Raw genomic sequence first — 15677 nt, 5'->3', positions numbered from 1 at the left:
GACATTACAGGATGATGGGAAAGAAATCAGTGGAAAGCATGTCAGAACACTATACAAGTTACAGAAAGATCTAATATTCTCACCAGTTCGCTACTTATCTAGAAAAATGGTGTATCCATCTAATTTAGAAAAAATGAATGTAAAACGTGCTAAGATGTTGTTTTTTGATTCCATAACAGCTGCTCTTGAAACTTGCAGTTCTGTTGCAAGTGAACACTTCCCTGATAAAGAAAGTCTTCAAGCAACGGTAAAATTCATGCAGATATATGAAAAAATGGTTTGACATCCATGATATATGTAATTGAACACAAGGACACGTTTCTAGAAATTATGACAAACTCCACTTCTTTTCACTTAGTGATGAACGACTTCAATGGCTCATTGAAACGTTTTTACCTTACGTGAAGAAACTTCAAGACGCTGGCCGAAATAAAGAGGAGAAATTCAGTGTAGAAACGTACTCTGCTCTCCTTGTTACAACACAATCGACCGTCGCATGCATACAGTATCTCCTCAAGATTGGATTTCACTATGTATTAACACGAAATTTCTCCAGTGATGACATTGAATTGTTCTTCAGTCATCTCAGACAACTTGGCGGATTCAATGACATGATGGATTCGCGTGCTTGTATGCATGCAATAGAGGCCACAGTGAAAACTGGTCTTTTGAAAGCATCTATGCATGTAAATGTGGAATCGAGTCTTGGAGGTCCCTCTTCAGAAAAAATGCTGCGTACGGCTCAAACTTCAGCACAAATACCAGAGGTCAGCTACCAGATTCTGTGCTAGAAATACTAGCTCGTCCTTTGACAAGTACGTAGCCTATATTGTTATTGTTATTGTTATTATTATTATTATTATTCATAATACGATATAAAAATAATGTAAATTTTGTAAGATATGCAGTGTATTATTTTTTTACAGCTTGTCTTGCGACAACAAAGGCAGCCTCAGTCGCATTTGTATGCGGCTATCTTGTAAGGATTGCTGAAGAAAACACAACTTGTGATAGTTGTTTAGACAATTTAAGAACAATCAGCAGCAATTCACCTTTAAATATGTTAATACAGAGGCAAGATCATGGTAAACTGAGATACCCAAAATCTTCATTCGTGTCTCTCGTGCTGCTTATAGTAGAGTTTTGTGTAGCTGCAATTCCATTGTTGCCTGATAGGAATGTGAGATCAATTCTCATTCAGAACTGCAAGGCAAGATTTATGAAGGAGTTGAAGTGTACCTGCAATAGCGACAAGCTGTGTCATCTGTTGCTAATCAAACTACTAAACCCATTGTTGGACAATATTGGTAAAAGAGCAACAGACAAATACCAGCGTGCAAAACTGCTGAATTACAAGCCCTCAGTAGAAAGGTTTTGAAGATCTAAACATCACTGTAGTAAGTATATACAGTACTTTATATGGAAATCCGAAATTAGTCAAGTGATTAGATATTAAACTGTGATTTAATCATGGTGTAGGAGCACAGTTTAATTCTAAAGAAATTACGTACTCTAAAATTTGGTAAAAGTGATTGACTTTTCGTGTGAAAATATAATTGTTTCCTTTAAAACATTTACGTCTCCCATTAAAATATTCAGGAAGTGATTCTATTGTCCTGAGCTGTACATTACTACATCATTTTTCTTTTATCGTAATAATTTATACTAACATGCTATTTAAACGCATGTTGAACGACAGGGAGAAGACCTGACATCTAGCGGCAGTGCCAGTTTTGTGCGAGAAAAACCGCTTGATGCGGAGGCCTCTATAGTATCACGTAGGCAACGGCTACACCCATGATGAGATGACGATGATGATAATGATGATGATGATGATGATGATTTGTTGGGATGTCACAGGGGTACCACAGCTTGAGGTGAAAACCCCTGTATTACCTGGACCACGTGCTTGTTATACACAAATCATAAATCGGATGTATACTGGGGACTGAACCCAAGTCTACATGATTGTAAGTCCAGAGTTCTAGCCACTAGATCACAGTAGCAGTATGTAATAGAATTATCATCATAATTTCTTTTCTTTACACATGGCTGACCTTTGTCTGATTGACGCATATCATGAAAGTTATATCACTTACAGATTTCAGACGCAGATGAATACGACTTTACTCGAACAATTCTGACACACAATTGAAATGTCTATTAGAAGCAGGCATGTGTAAGTATTGATGAGAATATAAAATTATTTTCCGAAACTGGTTATTTTAAATTGGACATACATAGAGTTATTTGCATTACAAATTTGTCATTGAACCTTTAAGATTTTCTTAGAAGGAGCTTAACTATTCCTATGGGGAAGTTCGAAGTGTAGAAATTAATGCAAAAACATTTTCTGTAAAGTCTAACTTGCGTGCAACTGTAAGAGAACAGTGGTTCAGACATGATGCTTTCAAATCTTTCAATGGGAGGGAAAGTATACATATTAGCAGGTGGTGCAATAATTCACATTAATTGTATATCCTAGGCATATCTATTATTGGAAAATGCATTTTTCAATGCTGAGTTACAAGTCTGATGTCTGTGAAATAATTATGTTAACAACAACAATAATCATCATCATCATCATCATCATCATCATCATCATCATCTTCCATTATGGAAATATTTTGATGGACTGCTTAGAAGATTTTGTGAACAGCATTTTCGGAACCACTGATATATACAATTAATAAGCAATACAAATAAAACACATTAGTTGGCATACAAGAAATTTAATAACAATGAGACATAATCCAACAAAAGAAGAATAGTTCCTCATGGCTTCTGGATCGCATCTTTGAATGTAGACACCAAGCTATACAAGACAGGTCTGAAAACACAATAAATATATTTTAATGTGTTGCTAAAATTTCGTAACACAATTAGTAGATTCGCTAAAACTTATCAATTTAGTGAGTTACTGTACTATAACTTCAAAATTCTGTGGTAGCTTGCCGAGAGAGAGAGAGACGGGGGGGGGGGGAGGGAAGGAAGGGAGAGAGAGAGTGTGAGTAAGTGAGTGAGTCTCCTACACAATTCCCATCCTCATCTTCATACAATTTAACATGTTATAAAGAAATGAGGCTCTGGGGACTGAGTCGCAGTGCTATAAATGTTAGTATTAGTATTTATTTATTTAACCTGGTAGAGATAAGGCCGTCAGGCCTTCTCTGCCCCTCTACCAGGGGATTACAACTATAATATGGGCTATTCCATATGAAATCGATCAGTAAAAAACCTCGCATTTTTTTTATACTCTAATTTTTTCCCTACTTATGCAAGGTGCTGAGGGGAGTGCGTTTTCAAAAATATACTATCGAAAGTCAAATGGTTTTCGTATTATTGAGTGACAAAATTTAGCGTATTTTATAAAAACAAGCCTCTTTCAGCGCTCAGAACTCTGAAACCATTTACTGCAGAACATTGAACGAGAGCTTATTTTGAAGCTGACATTTTGTAGGTTATGTTAAGAAGTAATCCTTATTTTTATTGTATACGGAGAGACAGATAATCTGATTTTACTTGCTTTTAGGCTTTTTGGCCATTTGTAAAAATGTAAAAAAATATTGAGAAAAAACCTTGCATTATTAAGAGGGATTCGGCATTGTTTGCTTAATGGCACAGCAATACGTTTCGAGGGTATTAAATAAATTATTTTCACACGCCTAGACTTGAATGGCGCAGTACCGCACGCACTGGCCGAGAGCTGAAGATAAGTGAGCGTTGGGCGTCGTTTTACTCCTGTGTTTATGAAAACCTGTGATAAAGCTAGCACAGCCATGCGCTGCTAGACGACACATCACGCGTTTGTCTCCTGGCCTTGCTTGTCTCGGCTAAGCTCCCGTCTCACAGTCAGCTGGTTAGTTCACGCGCGTACTATTTATTTTCTTTATTTGATATTTTCAATACTTTCTTATCAACATGCCATCAGTAAAAAATATGTGTTTTTTTGTACTTTCAATGCGGAATCTAACTATATATTTTTAAAATATTTTTTCCTAGCCAAAGGGGTCTTAATGAGGAAAAATCTAAATTTCTCCATTTCCATAAAAAGTAAGAAAATCTGTTTATATGTCCATATAAACTTTAATTTCTTAGCATCAAAATAAACCACGATTTTGATCATTGGGTGAAAGGGTTTCAGAGCTACAGCAGTTTAAAGTTGCTAATTTTATGAAGATAAATTTAAATATTTTTAATTTCAACACTATGAAGTTCTGATGCCTCAAACTTTGCACAAAGCATTGTATCACAGTTCTCTAAGTACAAAAAAAGTTTCATTGTATTTAGAAATTGTAAGGCCAATTTTCTCTATATTTCGGTCGATTTGAGATGGAATAGCTCAATATGAAGGATAAAATTACAATTAATATTAAATTTACAATTACAATTACAATAAAAATTAAAGTACAACAAGATTACCTGATTAATGAAAGCTAGACATTTTTTCATAGAAGTTAAGAACAAAGAATATTTTTGTATTTACTGAATTACAAATTAAACCTAGAATAACAAAATTCTATAATGATGAAATTACCGGATATTGAAATATTTTGTGATAGATTAAGAGAACTATTTACAAGAAACCATGTCTGAACGAGTCTCAATTACTGACCAAGTGCCTAGTAAGTTTCCGTTTGAATTCAATTTTATTTCGACAGTCCCTGATGCTAGCAGGTAGCGAATTCCAGAGTCTTGGCAGGCTATTGTGAAAGAGGATGAGTATGAGGAGGTGCGATGGGATGATACTGTTAGTATTGTTTCATGGCGAGAGCGTGTGTTCAGATTGTGGTGGGAAGAAGGGTAAGTGATGCGAGACGACAGGTATGAAGGAATAGAAGAGTTCAAGATTTCGAAGAGAAAGAGAAGTGAATGAAAATTTCTTTTCTTATCTAGTTTAGCCATACTATTGCTTCCAGGGATGGGGTGATATGATCATATTTACGAACATTGCTTACAAAATGTACACACAAATTATGAACACGAAGTTTCGTTTTGTTGTCGCTGGAAAGGTCAGTCAGTAAAATGTCAGCATAGTCAAAATAGGGAAATACAAGCGCCTGCACAAGGAACTTCTTTAAGCAAGAGGGAAGATGAACATTTACCCTTTTATTAACATGGACAAGGAGGAGAGATCTTGCAACACATAATTAGGAATGTTTATTGTTGCTGAAGATGATTTCATTGGGTGCTTTGTTTGTGAAACACAACGGATAAGAATTCAGAGCTCGGGTATAAACATTATTTAATTTAAACAAATCTCTCACCTCTCGCTAATGCCTATCAAGTGAGGCAATACATGTTGTTGTGGTTCCCCGTTATCTGGCCATAAGCATAAGCTGCATAGTGTAGACGTAGTGGCGTCGACATTGTCAGTCAGTAGCTACAAACATTTACGTTAAGACATGTGTATATTAGCCTCTTAAGATGTCTAAAATCAAATCGAGTTTAAGATCGCGTCTTCAGCAATATGTAGATGAATTAAAAAACATTTTTACTACCGACGGAAAAGTGTTATTTTGTCAACCATGTGGTAAATCAGTAAGTGCAGATCAGCGCTCTCACGTAACCCAACATTTGTCTGGAAACAAGCACATTGCTGCTGCTTCATGTGTGCATTCACGGAAAAATAGTGGATATAAATAAATGTGTAAAGTTGCTCAAGTATTGGAGGGTGTGTCTGCAGGTGAAATTAATGGTGTATGTGTTTGTGACATACCTCTCTTTAAATATGCATATCTGACGTCTTGTGATGTGGAAAGATCGTTTTCACAGTGCAAGTCGCTGTTCAGAGATAATCGGCATGCATTTGTGAGGGAGAATTTGGAAATGACCTTTGTTATTCACCACAATTCTCGGACAACTACTAGCAACTGATATTCAAGTGTGATTGGTGAGTACTTAGTAACATTTTTTTCAAGCTAAGTAAGGTATTTTTGTCATATTTAAAAAAATACATATATATTTTTTTATTTTTAGCAAATATTTTCGTACTTTTTAGCACATAAAAAAATTAATATATTTAAATTTTTTAGCACATAAAAATCCGCTCCCTATTTATCACCATCTTTTTTCCTTAAGTCACTTCATTCAACTCATTTTTACATTTTAACTTAAAACCATACCACTAACAGCATACCATGCAACATTCTGCAAAAGTTTGCCAAATATCACACTGAGAAAATAACTACACTTGGATTAAAATTGCATTGTGATCGCCAGCTGATGGATCCTGAAAGCAAAAAATTTAATTATGTTTTATTTATCGACGCTCGCAACTGCCGAGGTTATATCAGCGTCGCCAGTGTGCCGGAATTTTGTCCCACAGGAGTTCTTTTACATGGCACGAAATCTAGTAACATAAGCCTGTCACATTTAAGCACACTTAAATCACATCGACCTAGGCCGGGATTGAACCCGCAACCTCAGACACAGAAGGCCTGTGCTATACCCAGGGCAACTCCTGACAGCAATGTTGCCGTACATTTCACTCTTCCGGTTATTCATGTTCGCGGTCTATCGATGTGTTTCGAAACCAAAATTAAACAAAGATTATACTGTGAATACAAGTAGGGTAACAAAATAATAAAACAATAACAACGAAAAAATAGATTTAACAGTGAATTAAACTACAACAGTACCAACAATAACCATATAACAAAACAGAATATACTTAAGTTAGCTGGGAACTGGTACACACAAGCCATGCAGCAGACGAAATACAAATATGAACAAGTGTGACTTTGTTCATAAAATGAACCGGAAACAATGCGATCACATCACAACTCAGAATGGACCTTGAATTATTGCCATAACTGTGGTAACTTTCTGTGAACATACTTCCTGTCCAATCACGAAGTATTTTTAATTCAAGTATAGAGAGCAATATTAAAATGACTAAATTCCTATACTTGAAACAGTAAAATATACAATTCTAGTAGCTAAATCAATCTTAAAAATAACAAAATCTTATGCTTACAATAGTAAAACGTTAATATACTTATTATTATTAAATTTATTTAAATTTATAATAGCTAGATTCAGCAATAAAAAGGCAAATTAGCTTCACTGATCTGCAGGATTGTTAGTCTTAGTGTCCAAAATGTCATCCGTAAGTAGCCAAATTTTAACTATAAGGTACATATGTATGAGCATAAATATAATTATTTGCATTAATTTCTGTTACGCAAACTGATTATGCCAGGAGAACATGATTTTTGCAATTGTTGTTGTTGTTGTTTTCTAATGCCAGGCGTTTGACAAGAAAGTCATTTGACCTCTTGCACTCCAATATTTTTCAAAGATATTATCATGGCCAGCCACTGAAGCACAGATTTTGAGGTGTTCCAAATCCATTTCTTGGTTTGAGTTGCACAATGGGCAGTTAGGGGACTGATATATTCCAATTCTATGCAGGTGTTTGGCCAAATAATCATGGCCTGTTGCCAATCTAAATGCAGCTACAGACGATTTTCGTGGCAAATCGGGAATTAACTGTGGATTTTGATGCAGAGAGTTCCATTTTTTCCCTTGAGATTGTCTTATCAAATTTTGTTTGTTGAAGTCTAAGTATGTAGATTTAATAAATCTTTTCACAGAGTAATACGTAGATTTAGTAACAGGTCTGTAAGTAGCAGTGCTGCCCTTCTTTGCTAAAGCATCCACATTCTCGTTTCCCATGGGATGGTATCCATTGGAATACAATTCTTTTATTGAGTGATATTAATTGAGAGAGCATTTTAGTTATTTCTGCTGTTTGAAATGTTTAGAGACTATTGATAGAATAGCTGCTTTGGAGTCTGACAATATATAACTGCATTCTTAAATTTATTGATATGGCATAGAATATACCTGAGACTTTCACTTATTGCAATGATTTCACCATCAAAACTTGTTGTTCCATATCCAAGAGATCTATAAAGTGAGAAGAGACAGCACGTAACACCTGCACCAGCACCTTGTTCTCTGGAGATCAAGGATCCGTCAGTGTATAAATGAAGCCAGTTTTGTGGAGGGTACCTAATATTAATTGTCTCTAAAGACAATTGTTTCAGTATTTCAGTGTTTACTTCTGATTTCAGTATTTCTTCTGATAAATTTAGATTATATTCTACTGCGTGTTTTGTATACCTCATTTTAATCGTGACAACATTTTTTAGTTCTTTAAGCATTCTGATTATTGTATAGTCTCTGTTCTGTAAAGAATTTTAGATAAGGGCGCAAATAGCCATAGATGCTGACGCACCCTTTTTTAAACCCCACTAACTAACTAAACTACTGCGTGTTCAGTTCAAAGTGTGTCATGGCTCACTGTATGCCGTCATGTGGCTAGCCGATGAGCCTAGAGAATTCAATCTTCCTACACTTCCGCAGAGGTGTATTACCTAAATGCGAGAGAAGTTGCCTAGCAAGTACGGCATTCATTCTGAAGTACGCAGGACTCTGGAATTACGTACCGATATATACGGTAACGCCGGTAGTGGCAGGAATGTGAACTGTTTGGAAACACGTACTGAGGTGAGTTTTTTTCTTACTGTTGGGATATGGCGAGAGGATTAAGACTATTACTTACGTATTTGTTGACATTAACTTGGACGGTCAACATGGACACGGAGCATTTGATTCGTGTTGTGGAATGTTGCAGTATGCAATGGATGATAACAAATACCCTGTGTACTACTTGCCCGCGCAAAACACAGTTCGAAAGAGGTTATGGTAGCACACAGACCGTACAGACCGCCATCTGTTGCTACGACGTTCAAGTTATACCATACACATTCTCAAGTTCAGATTGAACGCCTTGATTAATAGGCAACTTCTCTGACATAAAAGCTGAAACTCGCTTCAAATAGCTGACTCACAACAGTGACGTCATGACACACTTTGAAATGAACACCCAGTATATTTAACAGAGCTAAAGGGTTTGGTTTAATTTGTAAGTTTTCTTTTAAATTCGGGATATTGATTTTCTGTTTTAATCCTTGAACAATGGATATGAAATTTTTTTGAGTTTTCAATCTACAGAGAGGACTGTATGAATGCCAATTGTTTCCTGGTAATCTGATAAGTTTTTCATATTGAATCAGAGCTTTTTCTTTATTGTCATTTTGATGCTGTTAATATTAGTGAGGAATCTCATAGAATCTATTGGAGTTGTTTTGATTCCACCAGTAATGAGTCTGAGAGCTTGGTTGTGAACATATTCTATTTCATTTATGAAAGGTGAAGTAAGTAAAATTTCTCCGCAGGATTTTTGCAATTGTACTCATTTTTATAGTAGTATTTATGCATTGTTGTATAAAAAGAAAGCTTAACCACGAAAGGAATCCATTAAGAGTTAATGTTAGCTATGGCGCCTATGGCTCAGTGTTATGGCAGGAGAGCTGCAGCAGCATAAGAAACACACATATTGATGCAACAAATCAATTCTATTATTAAAAATATATATTATTAGATAGGCTACTATATGTAGGTCCAATCTTCACCTAAGAGTCTAAAACAGTCTAGGGGAGAGTTGGGTAGTATCGGACATCGGGTAATATCGGACAGTGCGTTTCTTTCATCTACCACCATATGGTAGTACCTGAATGATATGGTTACATTTCTGTATGCGACATCACAGAAACGTAACCATGTCAATCAGGTACTATCATCATGTGGTAGATGAAAGAAACTCACTGTCCGATATTACCTGATGTCCGATACTACCTGACTCTCCCCTAATTGATCTATGTTATCTTGAAACTGATTTTAATATTGTTGCACAAAGGAATTATTTCCTATCTCATATGGCAAAATTCCATTCCCATTGGAGACGAAGTAAAAGGATTTGCAATTCGTCGTGCTAACCTAAAATGAAACAGATCACTTTGTACAAAAGCATGTGACTGTGCTACAATAGAAATTGAACACTTTATTTTGCTATTAATGGACCTACATAGGAAACTGATTAACTGTAATTTCTTGACTAACAAAATAATGTAAGTCTATACCTACGTAACATGTCTTAATAGTTATGTAGTAGTTAGTACTATAATAACAATAATAATCATAATAAATATTTAGTATATTACAGAGAATGGATTTTGCTTCTGCATTGGACTGACAACATATTTCAATCCTTTTGGTATTATATTTGCCTCTTTGTCTCATTACTTGGTTCTTTTCAATATTAAACTTGGCTCTGATTGACTGGACGGTGTAACTTTTGGTGTTCCAAATAACTACTTTAGTACTTGACATTCTCAGTGCAGTCCCTACCCGGAGATCCGACTGAGGGACTATTTTACCTCCGGAGAATTTTACACTGAGGGACTCCATGAATCATAAGCAGTGAAAAATATAGTGGGACTGCGTTGGTGTTAATGCAGCTCATGTGGGTACCTCTTTGTTACTTGTTAGATAATAAATATTTGTGCACCACCAGGATTATGTATCACCACACGCCACTGGAACCAATAACAACACTGTTGTTACTTTACTCATATTTGAGACGTCCTCTGGAACAAGAACTTAACTACCAAATCTTGAATTTGAGATACAGGGCATCAAATATTTTAGATCTAGTACAACAGCATTGCGTGAACGAAATTCAAATGTTTCTAGAGGATGCTTGTTTGTTGGAGGAAAATAATTATTTTGTCAGAAGGGAGATGTGTTATTAAGGATCCAATATATGCTGGAAACAGAAAAACGACATAACATACATTAAGTTATTATTCCAGGAAACAGCTTATTTATATCCAGAGAAAACATCGTCCAAATTGGAGATGGTGTGATGGAATGTGCTTTGAAATGACATGCTTGCGCTTGAACTTGCCACATCTCTCTCTCTCTCTCTTTTTCTCTCTCTCGCAAGACTCTGCATGATCTATAGGTAGAAATTTATTTTTTATTTTATTGGGTTATTTTACGACGCTGTATCAACATCTCAGGTTATTTAGCGTCTGAATGATATGAAGGTGATAATGCCGGTGAAATGAGTCCGGGGTCCAGCACCCAAAGTTACCCAGCATTTGCTCGTATTGGGTTGAGGGAAAACCCCGGAAAAAACCTCAACCAGGTAACTTGCCCCGACCGGGATTCGAACCCGGGCCACCTGGTTTCGCGGCCAGAAGCACTGACCGTTACTCCACAGGTGTGGACTATAGGTAGAAAACTCAATCACTGCATCACAGACGAAATGTGTTACAGATGTGTTGAAAAGATATAATATGCAAGATTGTATGTCAGAAGTGACACCACTGGAGATTGATACTTTTATCAGTATAGATATCATGTTTAACTCATGGAAACAAATTTTGTTTTCCTCTTTTAAAACTTACATTTTTGATGTTCCTTCTGTATCTACTACTCCTATGCTCCGTGTTAAGGATGATCTGTCTAAAGGTTCGACTGGCATACCAGATTCTGCAAAGAAAAGCGAGAGTAGGACATAAATATGTGAACATTAAGATTTGCTTTCTTTCTATTACAGTTTCAGCTAGTATGATTTTTTATTAATATTGGTATCAATGACTAACAACTGGATGGTGGATCTAGATTCGTTTTTCAGGCTGAGAGGCCATGGTCTGTTGGTTGATTTTCTACCAGACGTTTCGTCTGCACCACGGTAGACATCATCATTGGAGTGGTATTCGAGGTCACAAAACTCTTCTCGGCGTACTAACATCATCAGTGGAGTGGTATGCGAGGTCACAAAACTCTGCTCGGCAGTTGCCTCAGGTATGCCAAGAACAGTTTTGTGATCTCGAATACCACTCCACTGATGATGTCTGCCGCAGGTGCAGACGAAAAGTCTGGTAGAAAATCAACCAACAGACCACGGCCTCTCAGCCCAAAAAACGAATCTAGATCTATAGATTCCGGCCGTGAAAGCCTACATAACAAGATTAACTGGATCGTGCTTTCCCCAGTTTTACTTTTCTTTGTGATATTATTTTATGCACATTCAAAAAAAGTTGAATATGTCTTTTATATCTTCATTGTAAAGCTATCATAAGTTTATAATAATCTGTGCAGAAACAATTACACTTCATGCTCGATTCTTAAGCTATTTTCATAGTATTCACATTTTTTAATTTATACTTTTGTATATGAACATTCCCAAAGGGATAATTTTGAACAATGAAGTCAGGGCAAAACTTTAACATTAAAATTAAGAACTATATTTTAGCTTCCACTATAGCTATTGTTCTTTCTCATTCCTATTACCGACTAACAAAATGAAATACAATTAAAAGGAAAGTGAGAGTAAGCCTACAGTATCAGAATTTAACATGACTCACACCATAAAAGACGTAGATTTTAGAAAGATGAATTTCAATAAGAAAGGCTTACAGAATATTTGACAAAATAAACAATTTTAGAATAGCAAACAAGCCTTCACAAAGAAACAGGCAGATGCTTTAGTAACCCACAATTTGTAAGACAAAGAATACAAACATGGATTTCATTAAAACCGACACAGATTTGTTTTCTTCCTCCGCCTCAGGGATTAGGTCCAATGGCCTGTTCCACCCTCATTTGAACGTGTTTTGCCATTTTGTTTTCGGTCTGCCCATATTTCTGTATTCTCTGAGTACAGTAGAACCTCTATTATTCTTGGTAATGAAGAGGGCAGAGTAAATGGTTAATCGAAAAAATTGGATAATCCGTGCCATAAAAGGTTTTCATAAATTAAGTGCATAATAGAATTTCGTAACTTCCCCCCTGGTTTTGTTAGGTAACAGCTCAGAAATTAATTAATTTAACACATCTTGATTACACAACTTTTAACACTGTATCACTTCGGAATATGTATGATAAGAACTTTCTTGTGTTAAATTTTAACGTACCTTATTAACATGCTTCGACCTATTTTGGGTCATCTTCAGAACTGATCATTGTTGGTCTTGGCGCCTCTTGTTTCCTGTGAGGGTGTGTTTGTAGTGTAGAGTCAAAGAGTGTATGTGTTTTGTAATTGAGTTGTGTGTTGAAAATATCATTGGGGTGTGTTTTCACGTGTCTGTATATTTCATATTGTTCTAGTGTGTTGAGTTTCTGGCTTTTTGGTTGGATGTGCAGTATTTCCATGTCTGTGTTGATGTCTCTGTGGGTATGGTTGGCACCTGCAACAACTTCTACATAGGACAGACAGGCAGATCATTTCAAACACGTTACAAAGAACACATCACAGCAATAACAAAATTACAAAACACCTCCACATATGCAGAACACATAACAAATGCCAACCACACCTACAGAGACATCAACACAGACATGGAAATACTGCACATCCAACAAAAAAAACCAGAAGCTCAACACACAAGAACAATGTGAAATATACAGGCACACGAAAACACACCCCAACTATATTCTCAACACACAACTCAATTTCAAAACACATACACTCTTCGACTCTACACTACGAACGCACCCACACAGGAAACAAGAGGCGCCAAGACCAACAACGACCATTTCTGAAGATGACCCAAAATAGGTCGAAACATGTTAACAAGGTACGTTAGAATTTAACACAAGAAAGTTCTTATCATACACATCCCGAATTAATTTAAGTCTGATTTTCAATTATGGGTTTTTAATGGCCAAGGAAATTCCTTATAATGGCTGTCTATGGAAAGATAGGAATAGTAGAAGTCTCATGTTGTAGATTTATATACTTTATACACTTTACATTTGTTTCATTAAATTTGGCACAATTGTAATTCCTATCTCGTATTTTGATGCGAGATTAACCACAGTTTCTCTTTTCCCAAACCACTCACTTACTTGCACTTTTTTCCATAGCACAACACGTTTACTTTTGACACATGTGGAAGACATTTTGCATAGAAGTTAGACAGTACGACCACTCGAAGAGTAGATCATACTGTGCAAGGGTAAAGCTTTGTAAAAAAAAAAAAAACCCCCCATAAAAAAATTCGTACTAATATGTTGCACAGTACTTCATATTTTTTCCCAGCAATACTAAAAAAAGAGTGATAGAGAGAAAGACAGTCGGATAATCCACCAATCGGTTAATAGGGTGACGGAAAATCGGGGTTCTACTGCATAGTTTAATAATATTTTAGGTAGGTTTTCTTACTTCTTTATATTGATTTTTTTATTCTCCCACTTTTGTGTTTAAACTGTATATATTTAGCTCCTTGTGGATGTCTATGCTCCTCTTTTAATCCAAGAGGGTAACTCTAGCTACCGATTTCAAGAAATATATCTCCCTCCCTCCCTCTCTCTGCATGCATGCGTGTATGTGATAGATAGCAGAAAGTGGCACATCGAATCAACTCGAATAGAATTCATGAGCTAGAACTGCCAGAACAGAACTTCTTGTTTCAGGTATGATCCTATGTTCTTATGAAGCCTTCATGAAAAACAAATGAGCAGTACACATTTTTGGTAGTGCAATTTGTTTACTGAAAGTTATTTCTAAAGTAGTATATATAGGGAAAATTACACTTTAATAATATGAACGAAGAAAAAATAAATCTTGTTTGATTGATTATTTTTTATTAAGCAGTAGGAATGACAAGCATTCATGGCATCGTCAGTATAAAGAATTATCCACTATTGTTGACAAAACATAGAAGTACTACGGTAATAATGATGCTTGTGGAACGAAATAAGTAAATTAACGGAAAAATAAGGTAAAAATTAAAATCCAAAGAAGCGCAAAAGGTCGAAATTTTGTTTCATCTCTCAGAAGACAGTCTAATAAAGTGGAAAAATATCATAAATCCAGTATTTTCTTTTCTTGTTTTGAATATTTACTTATTCTTTTTCTGCTTCTTCACATAACTACGGTATGCTAAAGCTATCATGCGATCCATTTTACACTGCAACATGCATCAGTTTGGTTCAATTCCACTAGATGTGAGCAGCAGCAGATATTTTGTTTCGATTTCGGTAAGTGGAACCGGGTCTTAAGGGAACACCTTGAAATGAGATGTGCTGTCCCTTCCTACTGCCTACCCCTTCTACCTGATCACCACTTTCATAGCAAATTTGCACTCTCATTCTAATCCGAAATTGGTGTCGGCACTCAATTTCTCTTTTGTTTACAGTACATATGACTCGACTAGAAGCCAAGTAGTCTATGTACATACATTTGTATCTTAACATGGCAATCCAATTGTAAAGAAATACGAATCACAAAACCTCACAAAACTACTTCATACTATCATCTTACACCTCGCAAAGCTTCATAATGAGATCATAAAAGGCTCAGGTGATATGAGTGCAAGTTTCACATGTAAGGAGAAATAGCCTGCATATCCAATTTAGCCTTTGACAAGTCCATAGCTTTAGACAAATTTAGCTGACTTAGTACCAGCAGTTTTAAACAATATGATATTAGTTAATATAAGTTATATTTTAAGTATAGGCCTATGAGTACTAAAGAAATTAATTCAATTTATAAGAAAAAAACATTCCTTTTATCAACCTACCCCAAAATATTAACATTAACATAGACTTAGTTAGAGTCGGGCAGACTGCCTCATATTATCGCCCGTTCTCGGTTGCGTAATCACCGCAGTCTCGCCCAGTGCGCGAGTACCTAACGTAGCCAAATGACTCATTGATAGAGAACACGAGATTCTCTTGGTCCCGAGATTACCGATACTAGGTCATTCCCGACAGTCTCGGACGTCTATGCGGGACTGTAGTAATGATAAGAA

The 15677-nt window shown here is 36.0% G+C and overlaps 1 protein-coding gene across 1 annotated transcript in view; it reads right to left on the bottom strand.

The window, feature by feature from the left end:
• LOC138710422 (uncharacterized) overlaps positions 1 to 15677 on the bottom strand; it is a 77270-nt gene that overhangs the window by 57035 nt on the left and 4558 nt on the right. The window contains exon 2 of the mRNA XM_069841308.1: positions 11325 to 11409. Coding sequence (XP_069697409.1) covers positions 11325 to 11409 — 85 coding nt within the window. The remainder of the gene's footprint in view (positions 1 to 11324; positions 11410 to 15677) is intronic.

The sequence above is a fragment of the Periplaneta americana genome, chromosome 12 (genome assembly GCF_040183065.1).
Source record: "Periplaneta americana isolate PAMFEO1 chromosome 12, P.americana_PAMFEO1_priV1, whole genome shotgun sequence".
NCBI lineage: Eukaryota > Metazoa > Arthropoda > Insecta > Blattodea > Blattidae > Periplaneta > Periplaneta americana.
Note: the sequence above shows the minus strand (reverse complement) of the source record. Positions and strands in the feature narration are given on the sequence as shown.